General features: G+C 29.7%; 1 protein-coding gene across 2 annotated transcripts in view; it reads right to left on the reverse strand.

Moving 5' to 3' along the window:
* The window catches only part of LOC112682985 (sodium- and chloride-dependent GABA transporter ine-like), a 33163-nt gene that overhangs the window by 2193 nt on the left and 4733 nt on the right, over window positions 1-26237 (reverse strand). For both annotated transcript variants that reach the window (XM_025553788.1, XM_025553797.1), the window contains exons 3-8: window positions 9501-9703; window positions 8813-8947; window positions 7357-7570; window positions 4225-4495; window positions 874-1102; window positions 560-672 (exon numbers count right to left, since the gene is read on the reverse strand). In XM_025553788.1, coding sequence (XP_025409573.1) covers window positions 560-672; window positions 874-1102; window positions 4225-4495; window positions 7357-7570; window positions 8813-8947; window positions 9501-9703 — 1165 coding nt within the window. The remainder of the gene's footprint in view (window positions 1-559; window positions 673-873; window positions 1103-4224; window positions 4496-7356; window positions 7571-8812; window positions 8948-9500; window positions 9704-26237) is intronic.

Consider the following 26237-nt stretch of genomic DNA (forward strand, 5'->3'; position numbering starts at 1 on the left):
CAAATAAAATACAAGCGTAACTTTTTCTAAGTGGATCCGGCATAAGAATAAAAAAAAAAAACCACAAATATTAAAGATTCACCTGATTTAAATATTACCAACAAATTTACTTGTAAATTTTAAGCCTGAATTAAAGAAAAAATTTAAACCCCCCCTAGAAGAAAGTCTAAATACGTCCCTGCCGTGTTTATACTACGAAGATAAGTATTTATAGTTCAACAATATATATTATTTAACTTTCACAGGTACATTAAAAATATATAGATTTATTAAGTACCACGGATTTTGTAAACATTAGCCAGAGCATTTTTACTGGTATTCCTTTACCACATATTACGCGTATTATATAACATTATTCTAAATACATTTTAATTAGTATATTAATTTCAACGGCATATATGTACGATGTATACTCTTAGTACATTGAGTAAAACGTAGCTTGATTCAAAACACTTATATAACTCTTCGATGACATTATACTCGTATTACATTTGACATATTAAAATATTAGTTTTATTACGAGATATGTACCTATACAGTATGATTTAATGATACATACCTCACTGTTCAGGGCTAAACAAAACATCATAAAGAACAGCAACATCGACAAATAGTTAGGATACGGCATGTCAGACAATACCTTCGTGAACAGGATGAACATGATTCCTGGTCCTGCGAAGTACGATATATTACAAAACAGGTTTACGATAGTCGGTAACAATATATTGTAAGACCTCAACAACTGGGATTATAAAATAAATCGACTACACATCTGCAATATCTCGACATTTTTTACGCATTCAGTTGCTTCGGGTTTTTGTGTTGGCAAGATTTAATGCACGTTTATGTTAATATATAATAATATATACATACCGTCTGATATTACGTCTTCTACGGACTTTCCGTATTCCTTGGCCATGCTGCCCAGAGTGGCGAACGTAAACAATCCAACAGCAAAACTCGATATGCCGTTAATTAACGATATGGTTACCGTGTCCACCAATATATTGTTGTTATGACGGTTGTACGATGCGAAAGATATGACCAGACCAAAAGCGATACCGATTGAGCTTAAGTTTTGGCCCACAGCGCTTACCCAGACCTAAATAGCATACACGATTTATGTAAAATAAATAAAATATATACTTATATTTATCATATTAAATTACATGGGTTCCGATTATACCGATAGAAAATTAAATAGATTCAATCTGATGGGCTGATTACAATTTGATGATGTGAAAAATATTGAGTAAAGGTTTTTATTTTTTTTTAAACTACACTTTTTGTAGGGGTAATTTACGATTGTTAATGGCACCATTGCGAACGTTTTTACCTGCCTTTTTCGTGTGGTGTTGTCAGGTTTGGTGTTAGGTCCGGTATACACCAAAACAGTGCGTTTTTATTTTTAAACTTTTATATTCGTTTTATAGAACTAAAAATGGGTTGGAGAGCTTTCATAGAACGTATAATGGGCAGTTTTATAATTCCCATCCTCCAACACACGTAGTGATTTCAGTTTTAAAACAAAATGTTCCTTATATATTGTTATTATACATATATTAAATAGTGCATGAAACGACTCAAAACTACGGTTCTAGATTATTAGACAAAACTGTGTAATGAGGAGTCGAGTCCCGACTTTACATTATTGTTATCGTAATATTTATATATTTTGATGAATTTTTACCTTTATAAGACTTAAATAAAACACGATCAAATAGAGGGGGTATTATTACATCTGTAACACTCCTCTAGCTACGTGCCTGGGTAGATGTACTGAATAATTGAAATCTTGGATTTATATTTTAAGCTCCGTACAATACGCGAGTTAATGAACATTTAAGAATATAACAAAGAATAAAAATTTCAACTTAGAGCAAATAAATGTCTTTAATGATTCTAACTATCGTGTGGATTGTACTATCGTATTTTTTAAAATATCTTTTGTGTTGAACGTGGATGCGTATTCTAACCATTTTATGAATTTTGGTAAAATGTCACGGATAACTATGTAAATTCTACGAAAGTAATACTCAAAGCTATAAATATTAAAATAATGTTAAATAAAATTCGGATATTTAGTCCTTGAGAATTTTAATAAAGGTATATATTTATATAAGTATTTAAGTTCTAAAAAAGAGTTAATTACGAAAGTTTACGTGTGGTAATTTGTAGACATTTAATATATTATTTTAAACTGTTGAAATAATCATTCAATCTATCATTTAAATTATAAGCTTAGAATTGTCATTACTTTTCTATCTGGTACTTGTAGTAAGAATTATAATGATAAATAAGTTACATAATATGTAATGACAAATGTTCACGGTTAATAAGTGTTTATGTGTTTATTAGTGGTTGTATAATATTAGAATAAATTAATAGTTACTAACATTGAAAATCTATACTGTTTAATAACACTATTATATTTTATTTTATTTTATCTCTAAATTACTGGTTTAAGTTAAAGTAAATGATTATACGAGTATTAGGTATGTCTATGAACTATAATCATCTAGATTTTCTAAACTTATAACATCGCTACTATATATATTTCAAGGATGAAATAAATACAAAAATATGTTTATTAAATAGTTATTACATTGAGTAGGCACAAACCAATTACGTGTAATGCTCTATCAGGTTATCTGTCAGTCTAATTTGCATGATTACCCAATCTTTGATTTATATTTAATATATATTACGTTTATATTATTTATCATGAATTTGGATTAATGAAAATAATAGTTGTATAGACCGTACAATTTACTGAGGCCTTATCATGGATATATGCAACTTAAGGTCAACTCAATCCAAAGTGGTTAATGTTTACACATATTTAAAAATCAAAACATCAAACATACGTAATGAACTTATGACAACAGTTACTGTCGACGACCTAATTATTTTGTTATTATAAATTTATCATTCATATTGCCTTTGAAAAAACAATTTTTTTTTTTTATTCACTCAAGTTATACAAAATTAGTAAGAGATATTAACAATTTAAAATTATTATCTAACAGGTACGAATCAGCTTAAAATCAACTCAAATATAATGTTTTTATCAAAGAAAATAATTCACCATTTCGAATTAAGTATCAGACATCTAACAAGTATCGTGGCTATGACATAACATTTCGAGTAATTTACTTTTTTAACTTTTTTTTTCACAAGGTTTAAACAAAATATTTACTAATGGTTTATAAAACAATGTTCAATCTATAATTGCATCTAATACTGCGTGTTTAAAAAAAGCAAAATTAATCTAGGATCGTTCGTTTACATTAGTTTTTAAATTACCAAAAATCTCAAGGGTTTAATATTATAAAAAATTTGATTTATAACTGTAAATGTGAAGTTAAAAAAATAAATGTGTGTTACCTACTGCTTCGATATAACAGGTTTGAATGATTCATACAAATCGAATGTAATAAATTAAAAAAAAAAAAAAAGAATCTATGAAAAATAAATATTAAAAATAAGACATGTTAATATATTTTAAATTTTTCGCAAAAAAATTGCAATTCCTCTGATTTCGTCGTCAGCAGTGATAGATTTAGCGGGGATACAGGGGATAAAATTCATTGGGGCTTCAAGCTCTAAGAAGCCTTTAAAGCCAAAATCTAAAACTTAAACATTTTCTATTTCGTCATTTTTTTTTGCTCTTTTTTTAAACTTATCTATTAATTTAGGCACTTAAATTTCGTTTTTTAAGTTATTTAATACATCAACATAAATTTCATAAGTGATATGTTAACCACATTTTTTTTTAAAAAGGTCTCCAACTGGTATTCACATCCCGGCCTCCTGAGGCTTACATCCGTACAGGATGTCAGACCATTGATTGTCCTGCCGGTCTCGCCGTCTGAACGCGCGATGAATAACCGTAGTCGTACTTAAAACTATATTACGTACACATTTACCATACGATCGCGGCAATATCCGATGAAAGCGATGCGGTACTTTTGTGGTGGGAAAGGGATGAGGGCGGGGGAGAGGAGGGGAAATACAGAATTATAAAAAAAAAACATGCACTAAATGATCACCATATGGTGGTGTAAACCGCGACCAGGTTAGTACTGTTCCGGCGGTCACCGGTGTAATTTCTGACCGCGTCGCAACTGCAGTGACCCGCGTTCTGCCTAACTTGGTAATAACTTCGGTATGAAGTGTTTAAAGGCACACACGCACGCACACTTCACGTCAACCGACCCTAACCTTCGAGTCCAAGAGTAATTCCCATCGGAGTTGGAACAGGAAATAGTTGAGACCGATGTCCGCGCCGTCCAGCATCAGTGACCGGACCAGCAGCATGGCTAACATGACGAATGGCAGCGTGGCGGTCAGGTGGAGCACGCGACCGGACGACTTGGTGCTCTTCCACAGTTTGAAATACACAACGGTCCAAACGATAAACATCCAAGCGGCTAATTCCCAGCGAATTTTTCCCAACGCGTCCGGGTCCTCGGTCGTCTGCAGCATTTTCAGGCTGCAAAACGGGAAAACGACAGTAATAATAACAATATAATAGTCCCCGGGGTGCGCGTTTGGACCACGTGAAGGCCAGCGCGTAGGCACTGCAATCATGATCGGATTCTATACATCGCTAAAACAAAATTGTACGTTACTTTATGAACTGAGAAATCTTAAAATGTGCACGTTACAACGTTAATGTCTTATAAACATGGGAAACATCGAGAGAAAAACAGAAACGTTCTGTTTAGAGTATCTTTAATTTTTTGTCTCCTGTTAATGGTTAAGAAGTATTCGTTTATTAAACATTTACGAATTAATAATACGTTTATAATTAATTAAACGAAAGCATGAGGATTTTTCTATTCCCCAAGTCATAATGCTCTTTTCGATAATTCTAATTCACATTATGAGATTTAAGAAAAACTTAAAATAAATCATATCGAGTGTATATGAAAGTGAAAAATAGTACAGAAACCGGAGAAATGTTACTATATAAAACTAAAATTCTAAAAATATCCAAAAATATGCAGTACATACGCATTTAGATTTGAAATCTTTGTTAATTAAAAATAAGTGCATATATACCTCTTTCAATTATTATTTTAATTTGTATTCTACAATAATTAATATACGCTATAGAATCCGAACCTTGAATTTATAATATATAATTTATGATTAATGACATCGATCGGTTTTCGTCATGTATCATGCGTAGTATGTGTAGTTTTGTATCATTGCAAATCGAAAAGAAAAAAAAAACTTTACACTGTTCAAGTGTTGTGCCGTGCTACACCCGAATAGTGCCCCGTGGATAAACGGAGTACTTGGGTGAAATAAGTCCAACGGGCAGAGCCGGATGTAGGACATTTGACGTCTAAGGCTAATAAAAATGTAACACCCTTACGTAGATGGAAGTACGGGATGGGTTTATCACTTTTATTATTTTTCCACCCACCCCTAGATTTGACACTGCCGAAGGATGTGTACACCCACAAGTATCGTGGATGATGGAAGAATAACAATGTGGCGTAATCAACAAGACACCGTGGATACCGGATATGATGTCGTTCATAAGTGCAACTAAGGGAGCCCCTTAAGAATTTCTATGGCTCTCCTAGATTATACATAATGAATCTTAGTATTTTGTGTTTGAGGTTGAGATAAATTCTAATTATCTATATCTATAATTTTAACATATGAAATAATTATTGAGTTTGATAATATTGCATTTTTCAATAATATTTTTTCTAAATAAATTAATTGTAATATTTAATTTTTTTTTAATGTTTTCATAATATATATATATATTTACATATATTCATGCTTTAAAATCAGAAATTACTGAAACAACAAACTACATGAAAACTATTAAACTTGATTTTGTTATAAATTACATTAATAAAGTGATAGAAAAATATGTTTATTTCAATCTATATAAGATGTTAGATATGGCAATAAGTATAAGCTCTATAAGATCAGTATATGATCAGTATTTGTGGAAGATTGTTTGTAAGAGTATAAAATATATATTATGAACCAGTATGCAACAATACCAACAAATTTTACTGTTTTCAATATAGAAAAGGAATATTATAAGCTCGTTAAATAATGAAAATATTTTAGAATTGTACTTTACTAAATACAGACAAATTATATTAAAATAAAATTGAATCCAAAAAGTTCAATTTGTGTACATGTATAATTAATTTGAATTACTTTATTTTAGACTTATTTGATTTGTTTTAGGAGAAATTATGAGGGCTAGTCTTCCTAAAATATGAACTGAACCTTTAATGCTGAGTAGTGATACATTTTATCTGTATTTAAATTGGAGCGAGGCAGAGCCATTGCGGGTCTGTGTTATTTTTGTACATGTAGTACCTTAAAAATGTAAGCTCTAGTTGCGCCTATGATGTTGTATTTTAAAGCAGCTTTGAGAATAAATGCGATAAGATATTTCACTACTAATGTCGTTCGAAAACCGAAACGGAATATTCATTAAAACACGTATAATATGGCTAGGCACGATTCATGGTCGTCGTGAAAACGAAAAAAACTAGGAAGTTATACTGTACAATAATTATTTACACGGTATTGCGAACGTATCGAGATTAAATCGGACCGCAGAGTTATTATTAATTACATTTTATATGTGCGAATTCATTATTATTGATGACCGTCGGTTGATGAATGATAATAGTGTTTTTATAGGTGTGTATATTGTAAGGGATATTTTGCATGTTAATAGCGAACCTATGTATGGAGAACGATACATCATGTTAAACTCAATCGACGGTAAAGTAGTCAAAGGCAGTAGATAATTTAACTCCGGGATAGGTTTGTTTTTATTATATTTATCGACCATTTGAATTATGGGATATAGTCATCTGTATATTAATTTCATTAAACCAATAATTTTTATTCGTTCCTTAGACTGAACAGATTTTTTAGCGTTTTTTAAATGTTGAGCAACTATAATATTATAAATGTGAGTGACTTCTTTATAACGTTATAAAAAAAGATAATTGTCTGAAATCCAAAACACAATATTTGTTTATCATTGAAACGGGAAATTGGTCGAACTCAATATAGAATACTTCCTTATAACAAACAATTCGATATTATTTTTAATAGTTTTTATAGGGTGTGTATAATATGGAAACGGGTTATTTTTTAATGGCAGTGTTGAGTAATATAAATGCTATTCAATTACATACATGGAAATACGTAAAATGTTATGATGAATTCGGTGTAACTAGATTTGATATGAATCTTACAGCAAGTGCTTAGTCATATGGTTCTCGGTACATCGAAACGTATAGCATGCCTTGCATAAATCCATGTGAATAAGTATTTAAAGTTCAATAACTGTACTTGTAAAATTCTTCAGCAGGACTTCTGCTGTTCAACGGTCGAGTATTGTTATCCTTAACGGTCCAACAGTTATCTGTGTTCCACCGGTTGTTGCAATGAAACCATGGCGGCTGGTCCTGGATTGCCGAGAAGAAATAATAAAGAGTGTGCGCGATAATGACGTTGTAGTAGATGGATACGAAGAACGATGTGACCACACTGGATAAACCAACACCTACAAAAAATAAAAATGAAACAATACACATCAGTTAATCCCGAACGGCGGTTAGTCATTTGACAAGAAATGAGTTTCGGTCGATTAGTCATCGAGTGTAATAGCATAAATATTTAATAATATTTAATGTCGTTTGAATCGGTGTAGTTAATATAAGCTGAATTTTAATTTTAAAAATATTAAACACAAAACAAATTTTACTTATCGGAATAATGAGTTATATATTTTTACATAATATATTAATATTATGAATAATTATAACTGGAGGCTTAAATTTGTTTGTGGAATAAAAATATCATATAATATATAATATACCTGTTCAGGGGCCCATTATCTTTTCGAAAAAATATACAAAAATAATAATTATAAAATTAATAATTTATTAAAAATCAAGTAAAATACTTTTTCACATTTTTTTTTTATTTTTTTTTTTTAAATTAACATGTACCGATATTTTGATTTATGACACAAATAACCATAATATTATATAGAGCTTATAGAATATTAATGTTATTAATTTAATGAATTATTATTACTTTTATGCAGTTCACCTACACTGTTTTATCTTAAATAATATAATGTATGGAATGTATTTATGGATAAATATTTTTTGTTATTTCATAATAGCCCTGAGCGCATACAAAACCAAGATAAGATTATTTTTTTCGTCAGGATTTATTTTAAGATATGCAAATAAAAAACTGGTAAGATAATGGTGGCGGAAGTTCATCCTTTGTCCTTTCGGTCCTCGGACTATATAATGGTAATGGGTATATTGGCTTTTAAAGAAATGATATCTCATATTTTTTTACATTTTTTTTCTACATATTAATCATTTGAAACACAAATTAATCTGTTGAAATTTTACTTCAGCAATTCTTAATTCGAACTTTATTACAGTAAAAGTGTATCACTTATCACCAATTATTATCTATACAATATATTTAAACTAACAATAATAATTATTTATTGTAATTATAATTAGAATAGGGTATTATATAATACCGGTTCATATAATTACTCAAAGATAAGATTAAGTGCTTTCTATTTCAACTGTGTAATTTGTTCTAAAAAAAATCATCAATTATTTAATATGTTTAATTGATTTTTATTTAATCATACACGATTATTAATTTTATATTTATCATTATTCGTTTTTGTATAAAAACATTAAAATATAATAGTAACATTTATTAATGCATATAAATTAAGTCCTTGTATTATGAACCATGATTTACTTGCCTTTTAAAATTGGACATAGTTTTGAAATCGCACCAATTGGTCCTCGTTTTGTACACTGACCCAAAGCCAATTCCAAATATAATAACGGTATTCCACAAAATATCATCACCAAAAAATATGGAATTAAAAATATACCTAAACATACAACAATTTTAAAGAATAATTATCATTGAAAAATATATAAAAAATCAAAAGTTTTGATTCAAAACTATTTAAACTAAACATTTTCATTTCAGAAAAATGACAACAGACAATTCACAAAATTAAAATTTCAATGCAATCATTTTTTTGTGACTAATTATTTCCGGACACAATGGAATATAAAAATTTCCTTTTTAGGAAGTCCTATTATTATTTGTTTCCTTTATGATTCGTTTAAATGCATTTTAATAATTATTTAATTTAATTGGTTGGTGCAACGTAAGTGCCTTTTGTTATGTTATTTTGTTTGGTTTTATAAATATTTTCGACATTGCTATTTAATTCTTCTGTACATTTAAAACAATATAAACTATTTATAATAGTGATGTTCCCGCTATGTTGAATAATTGGCTCCCCTAGCCAATGATAAATTGGCTTCTTCCTATAAAAATATTATTAGTACAATCATTTCACGATAAAATGTTTGTAATTTTAATTCTAAGTTTCCTGGTGTGAATCGTAGATTAATTTATGGAAAACGGCTTACCTCCACCACTTTTGTGACAGTGATATGGAAACCGCCAAATATTGCTTAACCCAACCGAACATCCTAGACACGCTAAAATAAATTGGAGTTTGTTGCGCCAATAGTGTGTCCTGGTCCTAGACCGGAAGTCCGAAAGCGACCAATTGAGTGATCTGGAACAACTGCTGCATTCTGTAAAATCACCGTCTTCTCTTTCAATGAATCTGAACAACACAATTAAACAAAACAATTTTAGTTGACTAATGCGATTAAAATATGATAACTAAATTTTTAATTTGACACCAAAAACATATTAATAAATATTTCTATCAAAACTGTATACTATACTTTAATAAAATGATCAACTTATTTGTTGAACCTGAACAACTACCGTACATTTTTTCATTTACATAATAAGCCTCCAACGTATTATATATTTATCATGAAATCGAAAAATTATTTTAAGTAACTAAACTAACAGCCGTTTACACTAATAAATTGAGTTTTAAGTCATTATTTTTTCAAATAATCATTAAAGAACATAATTAATAAAATTGAATCGACCATTTGACTTTCGTAGCTTTGATATTAATATATTATTAAGTATTGTTAACCGTCGTTTACATAACTCGTACTTTGAGTAAATCACAAGGATAAATATGTTACATTGTTATGGCCATATAGTAAATTATATTAGTTAATATTACGTTGTTTGAAAGCAAAGAGACAAGGAAAAATCACTGTATTCAAAACTAATTATGACTAAATAGCAGGGTTACCTTAACCCTTAATTTTTGGTTCAGTTCCATAATTTGTTTTTGAACTTTATTTGTGATAAACGTTAAATCAAGCTATGTTCAACAAACGGTTTTAGATTGTAACATTACGAATATAAATTAAATGGTTCATCGAAAATTATACTAGAAAAACGTTCAAATTGTTTATATTTTTTGAAATGTTCGCCAAAAAAAAAGTAAAAAAATTTAAAATTTTTGAACGATGGACTTAATAAACCTTATTAAGTTATTTGTTCTTATAAATTTAATTAGAAGAATGTTTTGAAATAATAAGTTCTTGAACGTTTAATCAAAAGAACGTTTTACAGTCAAATGTTCTCGAATGCTTTAAAGTTATACGTTATGGAATAACGTTTCTATTTCTTGAACGTTTTGAAAATGAACATAATTTTAAAGATGACCAAGTTCACATAGACGAAGAAAACACTAACAATGTTTCTGAATGTTAATGTTAAAATTTCTGAAGATAATAATAAAATAAATGAAAATAATCAAGAGACATTGCTTCAATCTTCAACGATTTATAAGCAACAGTCAATACATCGGAGGTACTGAGAAATGTGCGATGTGCTGCTCATACTTTAAAACTCTCAATTCTAGATATATTTAAAATATAAAGTATATCAACTATAAACAAATCACGGAGATTGGAGAAGATGTTGAGATTACCAAACAATTTGGAAGCTCTCAAGAATATGGATATACTACTATATTATTAATCATAATAACTTATTTTTATGTAACTTATACTTTTATTAGTATCATAATATTATATCATCTTATATTGTCAAAAATAAAGAATTGGCTATTGGATTTATTTTGACTGAAGCTTCTTTGGTCCTTTCAAAGTCACATTATGCTGTTGGGATATATTTTTAATCCTTATCTTAGTTCTTAGTAACGATAGGACTAGATGTGATTCAAGTTTTAGTAATACTAATTATTCTTATATAATTTTAAATTCAAAATAGTCAAAAGATAATTTTGATTCATAACGTTATTTTAAAAGTTCGAAGAATGGTTTAATTTGTGTTGTTCTATGTATTAAAAGTTTGAAGAACGTGTTAACTTATTACGTTATTCGTGTAATTGTTCAAAGAACTTAATAGGTTATGACGCTCCTCATGTACATTTTTTAAGGAACTTTTAAGATTATAACGCTTTTCATGAAAAAGGTCAGTAAACTTAATAGTTTATAATATAAACATACACTTTTTTAATCATTTATATAACTCAAAAAACATAATTCTATAGTCTAAACACAGTAGACATCTGCATTTCCATATTCAATGTATTTAACTCATGATGAATTAAATAAATATTATAAATTGTTTGATTTATAATATGTATGTATCTATCATTTAAATACTGATTATATAAAGTATTCTTAAATCAAGAGTCTAAAATTTTAAATGTAAATAATATCTCGTAATTATGAGTTATAGTTTAAAAAACGAATCAATAAATGTTGAGAGAGTCATTAACTTAGAACAGAACTTATTAAATGTAGATGATCATTTTGAAAAATAGAAGTTACTTCGAATAATAAAATTCATGAAATTACATATTTACTCAGTAATTAAGATTTAATGATCTTGTCATAAAGAAGTTATTATTTTGGAAGAAAAAAATATCTAAACAAATTGTTTCCTAAAACTTATAATTACCATATCAAATTCAAAATCATATATAATTAAAATCATTAAGTGATATATACATGCATCATGTATAAGATTTATTTTAGACCGCTTTGAATATTTAAAGCTTAAATATTCAAAAAAGTTACGACTGAAAAAGTTAATGTGTACTTGAGTAATTCGATACAGAGTTAACAATGTGTCTGGTCATAGTTCATGTATAGAAACTTTCTTAACTGAGACTATATACGTAATACGTATAACATTATCCTTCTAAAACGATTTCAATGTTACAAAATGTACGGTAAAATACATTCTTAAATCATAATATTTTAAATAGTAACCGGTAATTTAAAATAATACTTATATAGATTAATTAGTAATAATATTACCATGTAGTTTATATCAAATATAACATTGAAATAATTGATATATTTTATTTTTAAAATATTGGGATGTTAATTAGTATTGAATACTGATTACATATCATACACATCATATCATATCATATCATACATATACATAATATCGATAGTAATCTTACGCTTAACTCGTAGTTTGACGAAAAACCACTAAGTGAAGAGATTATTAAATATGTTTTAAACTCATTTAGTTATATTTGTTAATTTCGTAATCCTTATGTAAACGAATTTTACACAGTATTATTCTACCAGAGTATTTTGATTTATTGAAGGGTTGATAGTGACGGGTAAAAATAAAATAATTTAACTAATGGTATTCACTGACATTTTAAACTATTTTAAGTGGCACGTACATCATTTCATTAATCAAAATAACATATGTTTTAAATTAAGTTCCATTATTGTGGAATGTGTAGTACCATTCAGTAAAACAAATACTGCAGTTACCTATTAAAACTGAAGTTAACAGTTATATATGTAGGATTCATAATTAGTAAATAGTTTTTTTTCCAAAATTAAATACGTTATATTTTTTTCTGCGTCCCAACCTGAAGTTTAAGGATCGTGCGTTCAGTGAGCATCACGAACTGATTTATAGAACAAATATTTGATTACATTTTATCGTGATAATGTTAAATTGCTCTGTAGTTATACAAAAACATGTATTGACACTATTGGTAACTAAAGTGTAATTATTAAATATAATAACACCATTTAATTAATTCAATTTTGTTTTAATGGGATATGATGCAATACTTAATTTTCATAGAAATCGCACTACAGTTTATTTACAAACTTTTTTTTATTATAATATAATAAATACAAGTATCAAAGCTGCACTGCAACGAATACATTGACAACAATAGCAATATATAATACGCTATTTTTTAATAGCTGAATAAAAAATTACACGTGTTTAATATTTATTATGATTCAAAAAAATAAATATTATTTTAACTTAACGTCGAATGGTTTTAGAATTTTAGTTTCAATAAAGTTGCATTATTCGATACCATGTTAGAAATAACAATTGATAAATAATTACCGATGTGTAGATATTTTATAGTATAACACTATCTATAACGTATTAAACTTAATTCGTAAGTGGTACGATTATTGTAATCGATATTATTAAGTTATTTTGCAATATTCTAGGAGCTAATATGCGTCATTTATTTTGATAACAATAATACAACTTTATTACGTACTATACCTGTGACCTGTACGCCTATATTAACAATATACTAGTGTATATTTAAGTTTATGAATTATGTTCGTTTATTTTTAATGCAAATTATTTTCATTCTTAAGCTTATGTTTATTTAAACGTATTGTGTACTCAAATTCGTACAAATAATACAAGAGCTAACTAGTTCAAGGAGATAATACAGTATTGGCTGTCATTTAAATATCATTCGTTATTAGTCAGAGCTGACGATTTATTGATTCTTGAATTTTTATTCGTAAATTTTTCACACGAATATAATTTTGATTGCGATGGAAATTGATCTGAAATTGGAATTTTTCCAAGCAAAGTATTTTTAATCTATATCAAATTGAAGAGTTTCAATATACGACATGATCTAATATGTAATATACATAGATTTTATTGCACATAAAAAAAAAAAAAAATACGTCTACCCTGGAAATAAAATACTGATGTTCAAAATCTTAATATTTTCTTTCGTGAAAAATAAATACTGCATACATTTTATTTCATGGGCAAAATGTGGCATTGGCGCGAAATAAATTGATGTAGAGAACATTTAAATGTGTAACTATTATATATATACCTAACCGGTAGCGTATCCAGATTTTTTTTTTTGGGGGGGGTTATAAAAAATGTAACATTAAATTACTTTTGAATTTTGTGTGTTTTTATTATAATCAATAGACAATATACATACACTAAACATTTTCGGGAGGGGTTATAACCCCCCTAACCCCCTGGATATGCCACTGTACCTAACCATCAAGTACAAAGTAATTTCATCGTTTCGAATTTGAAAACATGAAAAATCCCGAACGGTCAAGCCGTCCGCACAGCTTGACAAACGCGACAATCTTGGTACTCGTACATCCCTGTACAAATGACAACGCACCGAGCAACACAGCATCCGTATTAGTATTCGTTTGATAAAAACAAGTGCGACCGGCGGAGTGGTGAGCAGACGAAAAAGATAAATTATAACAAGACAAACTGATAACGGTCGATCGCTTTCTTAAAACTGACCGCGCGAAGAAAAACAACAGGACGGAACCGCCGATTGGTTTTCGGCCGACCGTTTACGACCTCCGGTACCGTACCACTGCCGCCAGAACGGTTGCGGGTCGGCTGTGCACGTCGATTTTCTAATCGACGGCCGACTAACCGATTAATCGACGTGCGATTAATAATTGCGATTAAACATTTTTATGTTACACGCGTCGTACGAAAACACATAAATTACACAGTTCCACGCCCACGTTCGGAACGGAGGTTGTCGCGTTCCGATTTAATAATCGCGCATGGGATCCGCCACGTGCGTGCGCGCGCGTGAACCGCTTGACCGGCGCAAACACGTTGCCGACGTAATGGAAATCGCCGTGTATTCGTTCGCCTTATCAATCAACCCTTCGAACCCAACAACAACAAAAACAACAACAACAACAACAACAATAACAAAAGCAACGACACACTCGTTGTACTTACAGAAGAACCCCATTATCCGAATCAATGAAAGTTCGGATCGAACAACATGACCAACAATCAATATAATATTGTATAATTATAAATGTAACAGCGAATAATTAAATAAATCGATTTCATATTTGACTTAACGAAACCGTTATAAAGCGCGTATAAACATTACATGTAATTACATATCGAGACACACCTTCATTAACCGCACTCGACACGTTTTGAAGAAACTGCTAATATTTAGTCGTCTTCCTTTCACAGCGATTTCTTCGATTATTGGTTCACGTAAATGACTCAGACACTCATAACACGGCAGATATGTTTTCGTCGTTTCTATCTTCAATGTATTCTATATTCTTTAAGGACAATGTTTAGATCACCTTTAGTTTCGCTTAAGTTCCCGCTTAGGGTTGACGGCTTCATCCTGACCACAGACATCTGTTTCAGAGCTTTTTGCAACGATCACACTTTCAACAATCTCCTCCTCTGATAACTCGCATTTATGGGAAATTTTTGGAACTCGTTTTCAACTTGATTTCGGTCCACTACGTTAACTAGCGTACACTAATCGGAAGCGCAATGTTTTTCACGCGAAACTCGTCGGCATGCGTCGTGCATTACGTGTGTACTACGGGGTTGGTCTTAGCAAAAAATCTCCTCCGCTAGCGAACGATTAAGGGTTCGATCAAACGCGATATCGGTACACGATGGTACATAATTCAGTCGTGATGAAAGGGATGGAAATCCCGAGTGATCTCGATCGGTTTATTCTCCAAACGCATCGTTAAATTGTAAGTACCAGTAAACGTGTGTGTGATTCGATTTATCAAGGATTTCAAGTTATCAACACGTGTCGAATGCTATGCGTGTACTTACATACATAAACACGCGTGACGTGTGTACGAATGCCGACGCCAGGCTGGGTGGGCAGAGCACGCGAACACTCGTCTGATCGTCACGGCACACACGCATGGGTTTGCGGCGCATAACTCTTCCGGGCAGGTTCGGGTCCGGCTATCGCGCGCCGGTGTGTCTATCCATAGGTGTGATAATGACTCGTTCGCGATGACCGCGAGACATTACCGAGAGCTACATCGCGTTCTAGAACACAATCGCTCGCACGGCCGACCGAATGCAATGGTTTTCAACTGTTTGCCAACTATTTACCAATCAACATTGGTACCCAAACGCGTTGTATTCGACCCCACACGTGTACAGTCTTCTGTACCGCAATGATCATAAGATATACTCGTACATATATATATATATATATATATATACTAGGTGTATTGTCAAATCAGAAATTTTACCATATGCCTTGGCGAACAGTCGAAGAGGAGTTTAATTTGTATGCAGTTTTACTCTGTGTTTACGAAATGTGCTTAATACGGCTGACGAATATTGAACTGCTTAAGGTGAAAATTATTTTAAGTGACGTCCAGTGTAGTGCCTAAATGTACTCGTATGTTAAATGCATCATATTATATCATGTGATCTTCCAAGTGTCTGGCACTAACGTCGATCGGACCAATAGTGTTTGAGTGATACGCGTCACGCAAGGGCCTGATTATTATAATGATTTTTCAAATATTTATTCTGGATAATCGATATCCGTGGGTACTATTAAATAAACACAAATTATTATACGTAGCTTACGCTTTCTCCCGATGCTGCTGCGTTGGCTTTCAAAACACACTACAAAATATATATAATAATATAACATAATATAACACATGTGTATATACTGATTACGAGAGAAGATATTGAAATATTTGATTTTATTGAGAAAGAACGTAATGGAAAGCAGTTATTTAAGTTCACCCGGGAATGTGGGATTAAAGTAATCAACTAATTCTGTTATTTCTACCAAAACTTCGTCTACAAAGACGTAAAAATAATGTTATCAATGAAACAAAAATAATTTTTTTATCACAATTATTGCGATCGTATTAATACCATGCCTAATGTATTAACTATATGTGAGATTGCTAATAATTAGCGGTTATCAAAACTAAGCCTTCTTTCTAATACTCATGTCGTTTAAACCTTGGTTTTTATCGATAAACATTTGAAAACACTTCGATCTGAAGACTTTCGACCGCTACATAATATAAAGTTTGAGCTTCCACGTAATGATTTCAATTCATTCAGATTTGTGTTCAATGATAGTCAACAATTATATACCTCTCGCTCAAAATAAAAATTAACGTGAAAATCTTACGACCACTATACACACACGTGTACCTATTATATTATAATAACGATATTTTGATAATGACGATATTGAACTCGAAGAAGAGCTGGGAATAAAGGACGTAACGGTAACCATAAGAGGTTTTTATAATTTGTGCGTGATGATTGCAATTTATTTGCTCGGTATATACAAACACTCATGTGCTAATACACATATTGTAAGTGAATATTTGTGTGTGTTCGTGTTTGAGTATTCTTACTTTATTGTAAAGACGTATTGTGGCATTGTATTTAAAACACTGGAGACCGTCAATAGGACGTAAAAAGAATCTGTACGCTCCACGGCGCGCTGATGATAGTCCCCGTGGCTGTTTCGATTGGATATCCTATAAGTCTGACCAGCGTGATCTATACAACAGTTAATATTTACGGAATGACGGAGCGCGAAATTCTTACTGTACATCGGTATATTTCGATTTAATCGTATAACTATTAATATCAATGCCGTGACAACAATATTTTTATTAAGGATTGGAAGTTATTGGACTAGAAAGTTTTGAAAATTGGTAGTAATTAATTAACATTATTCAACTGAATTAATCTTAAATTATTGTAATACATTTTTTTTGCATAATAAAATTGTTTGAAAAAAAATTAATCCAATTGTACATTTTTTTATTTATTGATTTACATAATATGTGGATTATTTTATAAAATTGTTTTTAATAAATATAAATGTCGTAGCGATAATACGTCATTTATTTTCATCAGAAAGGAGCATATTAAATACGATTAAAAAAAAAAAAAAAAAACAATAAACAACAAAATAAAATATAAAGCATAGAGAATAACGATTGGTCGTTCGTTTTTCTAGGACCTTCAAGGAATCTTTTCAAAATTTAAAAAAATTTTGTTCGAAAAACTTCCCAGTTTTAATTATTGTTATTCGCGTTCCGCCCGATGTAAATTATACGTCTGCAGCGCGCGTTGAAAATAAAAAAATAATAATTTGAAAAACACTGGGCTCGCCATATTATAGCACGTGTACAGCTGCATAAGTCTAAACGTATAAAGCTCTAGTGGCCAAAGATGATTGGTTTTGCACAGTTGTATATTACAATAATGTGCGTGCATGACACACAATCTATTGATGATAGGGCGGATAAAGAGTTTATCGTTATATCAGTACCGAAGTAGCAGCAGACCCGCTTGGAATGCGAAATAATCGAGTATTCAAGCATTTGCAGTTGCCCCAAGATTTCCGATCTTGTCTTAACATCAACTTGTGTGCACACAGTGCACCTACTATGTTGTAACAGACGTATATATATATATATATATGCCGGCACTTTTTACCGAGCAATCCTGCGTGAAACGCTTCGCGAAAAAAAATCGTTCTGGCGGAACAATAATACATTTTAACATCACAAAACTGCGATTTTCAGTGTGTTGTAGCGAATGAGAGTTATTCCGTTTTTCTTATATCGTCTATTCACCACAATTATTCGAGTTCTAAGTGTATTACATAAGTGACATTTTTGTAGAACTTGGATGTTATCGGTTCATTGATGAATTGATTTATCATAATACGACAGATGCACACTTTATATAATATGTAACAAAGTATTCATATAGTGGGACATGGCTAGATCAGTGTATATTTTCAATTAATACCATTTTTTATTTCATTACTTGTGTACAGAAATTTTTGCAAGATAATGTTCTATAAAAAACACAACAATACCTGTCTCGATTATATTTTTAATTTCTTATTGAATTACATATTAAATACATATACATGCATAATAAAACTAAACTAAGGCCAATGACGTTACAAAATGTAATACACTGTTGGGTTATCTTTGTTCTCAAAAATGATTAGCATTGTAAAAATTTTACATATACCATTTATCCATTAAAGGTTCTCGAAAAAAATTGAAACTAATTCCATTTAATTACTTATGCTCAACATATTTATCATATAAATATAATTTACAAATATTAGGTTTTGTTATTTATCTGACTCCTTAGCGTTCAATGCCATATTTAAGTATAAATAATCTATTATATAATCTATTCAAGTATAAAATAAAAATACAAGTTCAAAATGATACAAATTTGTGCGCACCAACGTTGTAATTTTCTGCGTATATTTTATGTATTCATAATCATTTAGAAATAATTATTCTAATAATTATTTACTTTACGAAATCGTACACGGTTTACAATTCGTTAGAATAAATATTGGTATAAACAAGTTATAGGCATAATTCTTTTAAATTATTCATCATTGTCCTTGACATTGTTTAGATACATTTCATGGAAAAGTTTGTACGTTTTCCAATCGGAATTTTACGATGGAATGTCCAATGGTAATAACATTTCAGAATAAACTGTTTGGATGTATGATTTTTTAGCAGGTACGCATATAATGAACAATGAACACTGAATGAATTGCAGAATATAATGCATTCAGTATTATTTTTTTGTTTTTTGTTTATCTCTTGACATACCTTTTGAGTTTAAAATTAAATTGAAGAAACGTTAATTATACAGGATTTCGTCAAAGATCAGCAGAATCATATCTGTTAAATGCGTATAGTCGCAGATGAAATACCAGTTCATTTGTACACGTGTAATTTATTACATATTACATTTCATAGAAATATCACGCCCACGGGGAAAAAAATGCAGAGCGTCTAAGAATATAAATTTACAATATTGCAAATTTTTTTTCTCTCACAACTAAACGCACGCGCACGCCTATATATTATTAGCGTGGCTTAGCCAATAGGCTTGCATAATGTAAGTGTATTTTGTAAGGAAACGCAAAGCATAGAAAACATTTTTCGTTCAGCCGATCGCATATTTAAAAAATGTTTGAAGACTTGAAATCAATAACGGGCCAAAAAGTCACTTTATTGGAGCACAATAATTTCTATGATTTCAAAAAAGCAGGAGGCATGTACCTAAATACAGGAAAACTTCGAATTTCAAAATGTTCTTGGCTCATAATAATGAAAGACAAGTCCGGTGTAGTGCAAACAAAGGCTACTTTCAGTGAACTTGAAAGTTGGAACGTGTGCAAAGTCGTCAAAAAAGGGGTGAAAGTTAACACAATAAAATAAATGGATTTTCCGTCCTTGGTTTGTGAAAATAAAATATTAGTTGAAAAAAAAAGATCTTCAACAAATGTTACCATTTCTAAAAGAAGAAAATAAAAAATTTTTTGAACAATCAATTACCCGTTTTTACTGATATATACTGCAGTGACTTAACACGTTTTAAAATTTTTTTGGTATAGGATATTTTTTTTAATTTAGAGTGAAGTAAAACTTATATTTTGCATGAGTAGTGTTAATTATAAGTTATTAAAGAGTCTTACATTTTTATTGACTTGTATTTTTAAAATTTTCCTCTGGTTTCAAGAAAATTGTGAATAACTCAAAATCAACTTTCTGGCACTTTGACCGTTATTGATTTCAAGTCTTAATTTTATTTATTCCAGAAAATAATGAGAGTTCACGGCAACGTATAACACGATTATAAAACAGCTAATACGGTATTAATGAATGACACTGAACCAGATAACAGTGATAAATACATACGTGACCTTTGATAGTACCAACACTACCAAGTCGTCTGGTATTTGAACTTGATTTTATTAACTCAACTTAATTATATATATATATATATACAATCTGACCCGTACCCACTTCGCTAGGCGTCAAACATTTTTACTTGAGATGAAATTATCTTGTATGGTTCTTAGTACTGAGTGTTCAAGTTTTCTTTTATTTATTTTATATTATATAGTTGACCCGGTAAACTTTATATCATCTACAATTTATCCTTCTATTATATGTATATAGATGTACCCCGTATATATCGTTGCGCGTAAAAATTGTTGTGCGGGTTAAATTGTTCTAAAAGATGTTTTAATTATTTTTTTTAATTTTAAACACTTTTTTTTAAGTAACATGGTAATAATCTCGTATACTTATAATAATCTACTTTGTGTGTCATTAATGTGTTTAATATGATATTTTTTTGAAATATTTATTTTAAAAACTTCGGAATAAATAACATTTTTTTGTTTTCAAACCATCTGGTAATAAAATAAACTGGTTTTCCGGTTTACTTGTTCTTGATAATCCCACAAATAACTCCACATGAAAAACAGTCAGAACTTGAATCAATACCAGCATATTGAAATTTTCAGCCTTGAGCCTTATTAATTGTAATAGCGAACGAAACTTTAATTGAGAATTGAAGTATCTTAAACTGAAATGGTAAATCAGTAGGAATCATAGATATACAAGATATTAAGGCAATTTCTCCTGCTGCTGGTTCAGTAAGAATAGAAGCTTTGATAATATTATCATACATAACTTTTATTTGCAGTCCCGTACCGTTGCATAATTTTGGTGGGTTTAAATTACGTAATAGTATTACAGGAACTACAACTTTAAGTTGTAAGTTATTTAGTGAAAACCCAGGAGGATTAAGTAAATTAAAAAATGCTTGTGAATAGTGTACACTGTCTTCTGTACTCATAACAGCATCAATTGATACTCTTTAGTTTTACCCTCTTAGTATTTCTTTAGTACAGTACTGTCACCGTCACCGTAACGTGTTCGACGACGACACTACGGATATATACATTTTCTTTTACTAATATTTTCGGATATCCAATTAATTTTTCCAAGTCGTAAAATGTATATTAAAACCTTCTCCGAGACGCGACTAATTACAAAATTAATAAGTAAAAAGAAGACAAAAAAATTGAAAAAGAATGACAAAAAATAGATCACCGTTTTTTGAACTGGAGACACTGGATTTTATATAGTATATGTTACTCAGGAATAATGTAGCATTTTAATACTGAAAGAATTTTTGAAATCGGTCCAGTCGTTTTGAAATTTTTGCGAACAAACATTTAAACGCTGTCTCTTTATATGATAGTATAAGATAAGATATATATATATATATATATATATATATCGTATATACCTCATTAATGTTTTAGTATTGGTACATCCGATCGAAAGTAAAGCACTTATAATTGCATTTGAAAACAAACTTGTTTGGTTTTGAGATCCGGATCGTATAATCGCCATGCCTTCCCCTCTTTATCAGACATCCTAGCCTATAAAATACGTCGTCGTGCGTAATCGCAAAATTTCTAACCTTGACTTGTCCACTGGGACAATGACATCTTTGTACATCCGTTTTTACAAAAATATGAAATAGAATAATACGAATAATAGTGTAGTAAGTACCTCACAAGTACACAACGTGCCCATATACCATAGCTGTTGATGGCAAACAAAAATAATTATAATACTACGCTTTATTGGCCTATACAAAAGGCTGCATCCGAACGTTGGATTCGTTGACAAGGTACGTCATTAGTAAGTTCAAGGAGACAGCAGGCATTGGCCGGAAAAAAAAGTTTGATACTGATTGATATGAAATTTGATCTTCGTATTGTTTATCACTTATCATAAAACTTATATAGCTTATAAAAATAATATGATATAACATACCTAATGCGAAATATCAAATTATTGTAGTGATAAGACAGATTTAATTGCAACAATTGGTTTTATATTTTAATCATACCTACCGTTAAGTATTTTTTTTTATTCTTATTTAAAATGTCTGTTATTTCCAGAGTCTTATGGTAACTGTATGTAATTTAAGTAAAATTTCTAATTAAAAATGTTTACAAAAATAAAAACTAAATTAATTATTATAAATCGTGAACAATATTATTTTGATTTAATCTTTAGCTTAAAATCACTGTAATAAAATATTATAATATTAACATGATATATTTACAGCGATTATTATTGTTCTATTGTGTACAAAATGAACAACTGTTTATTTAGGATTTAATATGTTCATGGTTAACATAACTCAAAAGTATTGGAAAACAATTTCATTTAGGATTCAAATTGTTAAATTTTAAAAAATTTACGTTTTTATTGTTGATGAATTTATTTTGATAGATTTTTAAGTTTTTATTGATTAAACTTATACAATAATATTTGCTTTTCGAATATACTAATAATTTCAAGTTCACTAATAATTAATAATCCAGCTTTGACGAACTATCACGTCAATTTTGTTGATTTAAATCTGTAATAAGTTTCAACCTCTTTGCGTTCATTACTATCCAAGTGTCTACGCTGTCCAAGTAATAAAGCAAAATAGGATAAACATTCGAGATATATAGTATAATATATTCAGGTTTTCGTAGTTTTAAATTAATTAATGATATTTAAAAAATCAAAAATATATCTACAACCTAGTAACCGCGAAATTCAGATTCATTGAAGAGAGTGTATATTATCAAAGAATTTCATTGTAAATTCTACGAAAATCAACGGTCGTCACAACCAGTTATAGTTAAAATTAATCGACTCAACTGGTCAACGTCATCACGGGTATTGTTTGTGAAGTTTAGTACATCATGTTGTTAAAAAATTCATTACGATGTTTATTTGTTACACGTCGTCAATACAACAGGTAATGTATAATAATGAAACAGCCACGTGACTGTAGTTAGGAGACTTTGACTGATAAATTAAAAACTTTTCCGGTAAACAGGCGACTCGATGGCAACAAATATTTTATGTTCATACGTACATGACAGTTATGCGTGTATAAGTACTAGGTACATGCATAATTTTATATTATGAAGTTATTTTTCAATTAATGTTTTATCTATTATCGAAGGATAGCGCGTGTTCTTAAGCTATGGTTGAGATTTGTTGGCTTTTTTTATAGTATGTGTTCATAAATATCGAATTTACATTTCATTTTGAACATATCAACATTTGAAGTAATATTGACCACTTATCAATTTATTGGATTATGTTCTGAAATTTAAATGTTTGGGAATTATCGAAGGAATATAATCAACAAGTTATTTTAATTATAAAATGATTCATAATATCATTTTAAATTTCAAATTAAAACAGAAAAATATATGTCTTAAAAAATAATGATAATAATTTTATTAGTTCATAGATTGAGGGTATCTTAAAAACTTTACAGAACGATAAATATGATTGAAGGTTGATTTATTATGTACGTACGAAACATTTGTAATTATCGTTTATTTGTCGCAATAATAATTATTGTGACAAATAAAATTATAATTATTGTAATGTATTTAGTTAAAAATATCCAACTCCAAATATCGATACTATCTGATACTGATAAAAAAAACTATTACATTGATACATTCTGAAATCTTTAAATAGATTATATGAGATAAACTAATTTAATTATAGTATTATAATATCTGTTAAACAATCTATTTTAATGAATAATTAAGAAGTTTTTTATCCGGATTTATTATAATTACGTAACAATATAAATTTCATCAAAATAATATAATTATACTATTTAACTTGTAGTTATCGATATTTAGTTTTTTTTTTTTTTTATAATTTTTTAAAATTATGAAAACGTTTTGCGATTGAAGTTTAAGTTTTTAGATGTAATATAGTTAAAATTGTTATTCGTTTTGTTCAACTAAAATAATTCAAAATATATAACTTTTTAAATCATATATTGTGTTATGTTGAATTAATTTACAAATATGATTAGAAATTTAATCAGAACTATTTTTATAAACTATTGACACATTACAGGTACATTAAAATGTTAGATAGATAGATAGATAGAATAAAATAACTTCAGATTGGAACAAAAATTGTACCTCTTAATAATATCATTAAACAACAAAACATTAAACATCAAAGCAGAAATCATCATACAAAAGGACTATTGTTAACACGATAATACAAGTTTTACAATCACTTCATGTATATCCAAGACGTCAGAATGTATATACGTTATTGTTACTATCGGACCAAATAGAAAAATAAATAAATAAACTACGAATAAACAAAAACTATGGTGACCAAGATGAAATGTTTGTAAAATAAAAATTCTAATTTCGTTGATTAAGATGATATTATGTTTCAATTTAACCGTCGCATTTGTTGTATTAGAACGTTGCAAAACAGACGTGGGGACAGACTACGTTCATCACATACCAGCGATCCTCTTCCACCAAAATTACACGAATTGAATTTTCCAACGACATGGAATTTTTTCTATGCAGCTTAGAACACTAAGCTGCATAGAGAAAATTACATTTATATTCAGAAAGAAAAAAAAACCACTATATAGTAAATAATACGTAACACGACCCTAATATTATTGGTAGGTACATTTAAACGCGCAACGTGTTTATCTGTTTTTGTTCGGTAGGTACGCACAAAGTACACCTATACTAAAATAACGATTTTTCAAAAACAACTAAAATTTAACTGTAAAAACCCGAATTGCCATACACAAGTATAGGAATTCCAAATCGTTATACACGAGTACACGTATAATATAGTATACAATAGCGGTAACTACATGTATTAACGTGTAAAATATTGTTGAAATCCAAAAATCAACCTTGTGGCATTGGTAACGCGTGACTATAGCGATTATGAACAGTAGCAGTGTAAAGTTTAACTCCCGTTATTGCAACTTATACAGAAACACGGCGGCGAAAGGTTTTAACATATTATTATGATCGTGACGTACTTTGACTATTAATTATTGTAATTAGGTACACGGTCACACGGTAATACCTATATAACTGCGCTTGTATAGAATCGAGTAGTTGAAAATTCCCTATCTGTAAACATTGTTATACTTTTTTTAACGAGACATAATAATAATATGAACTCGTTTTATTAGTAAAAATGTTAACGGATTAGAATTAACGTTCCTCCTCCAGAGATCAATAAATTATGTTTTCGTTTATGCACGGTATAAAGAGAGCGGGTTTTATATTTTTTTTTTTTTTTTTACGAAAAGGGTTTTCACCAAACGAACGCGAATCGGACAACAGTGTTCCATAACCTAACCGTTTATAGTGTTTTACATGAGTGTTCACGTGATATTACACGTAGTATTTTGTTTCTGCTCGCATCGCTGGTTTCGCGCAAGTG

This window comes from Sipha flava, unplaced genomic scaffold (assembly GCF_003268045.1).
Source record: "Sipha flava isolate LNK unplaced genomic scaffold, YSA_version1 104_pilon_pilon, whole genome shotgun sequence".
NCBI lineage: Eukaryota > Metazoa > Arthropoda > Insecta > Hemiptera > Aphididae > Sipha > Sipha flava.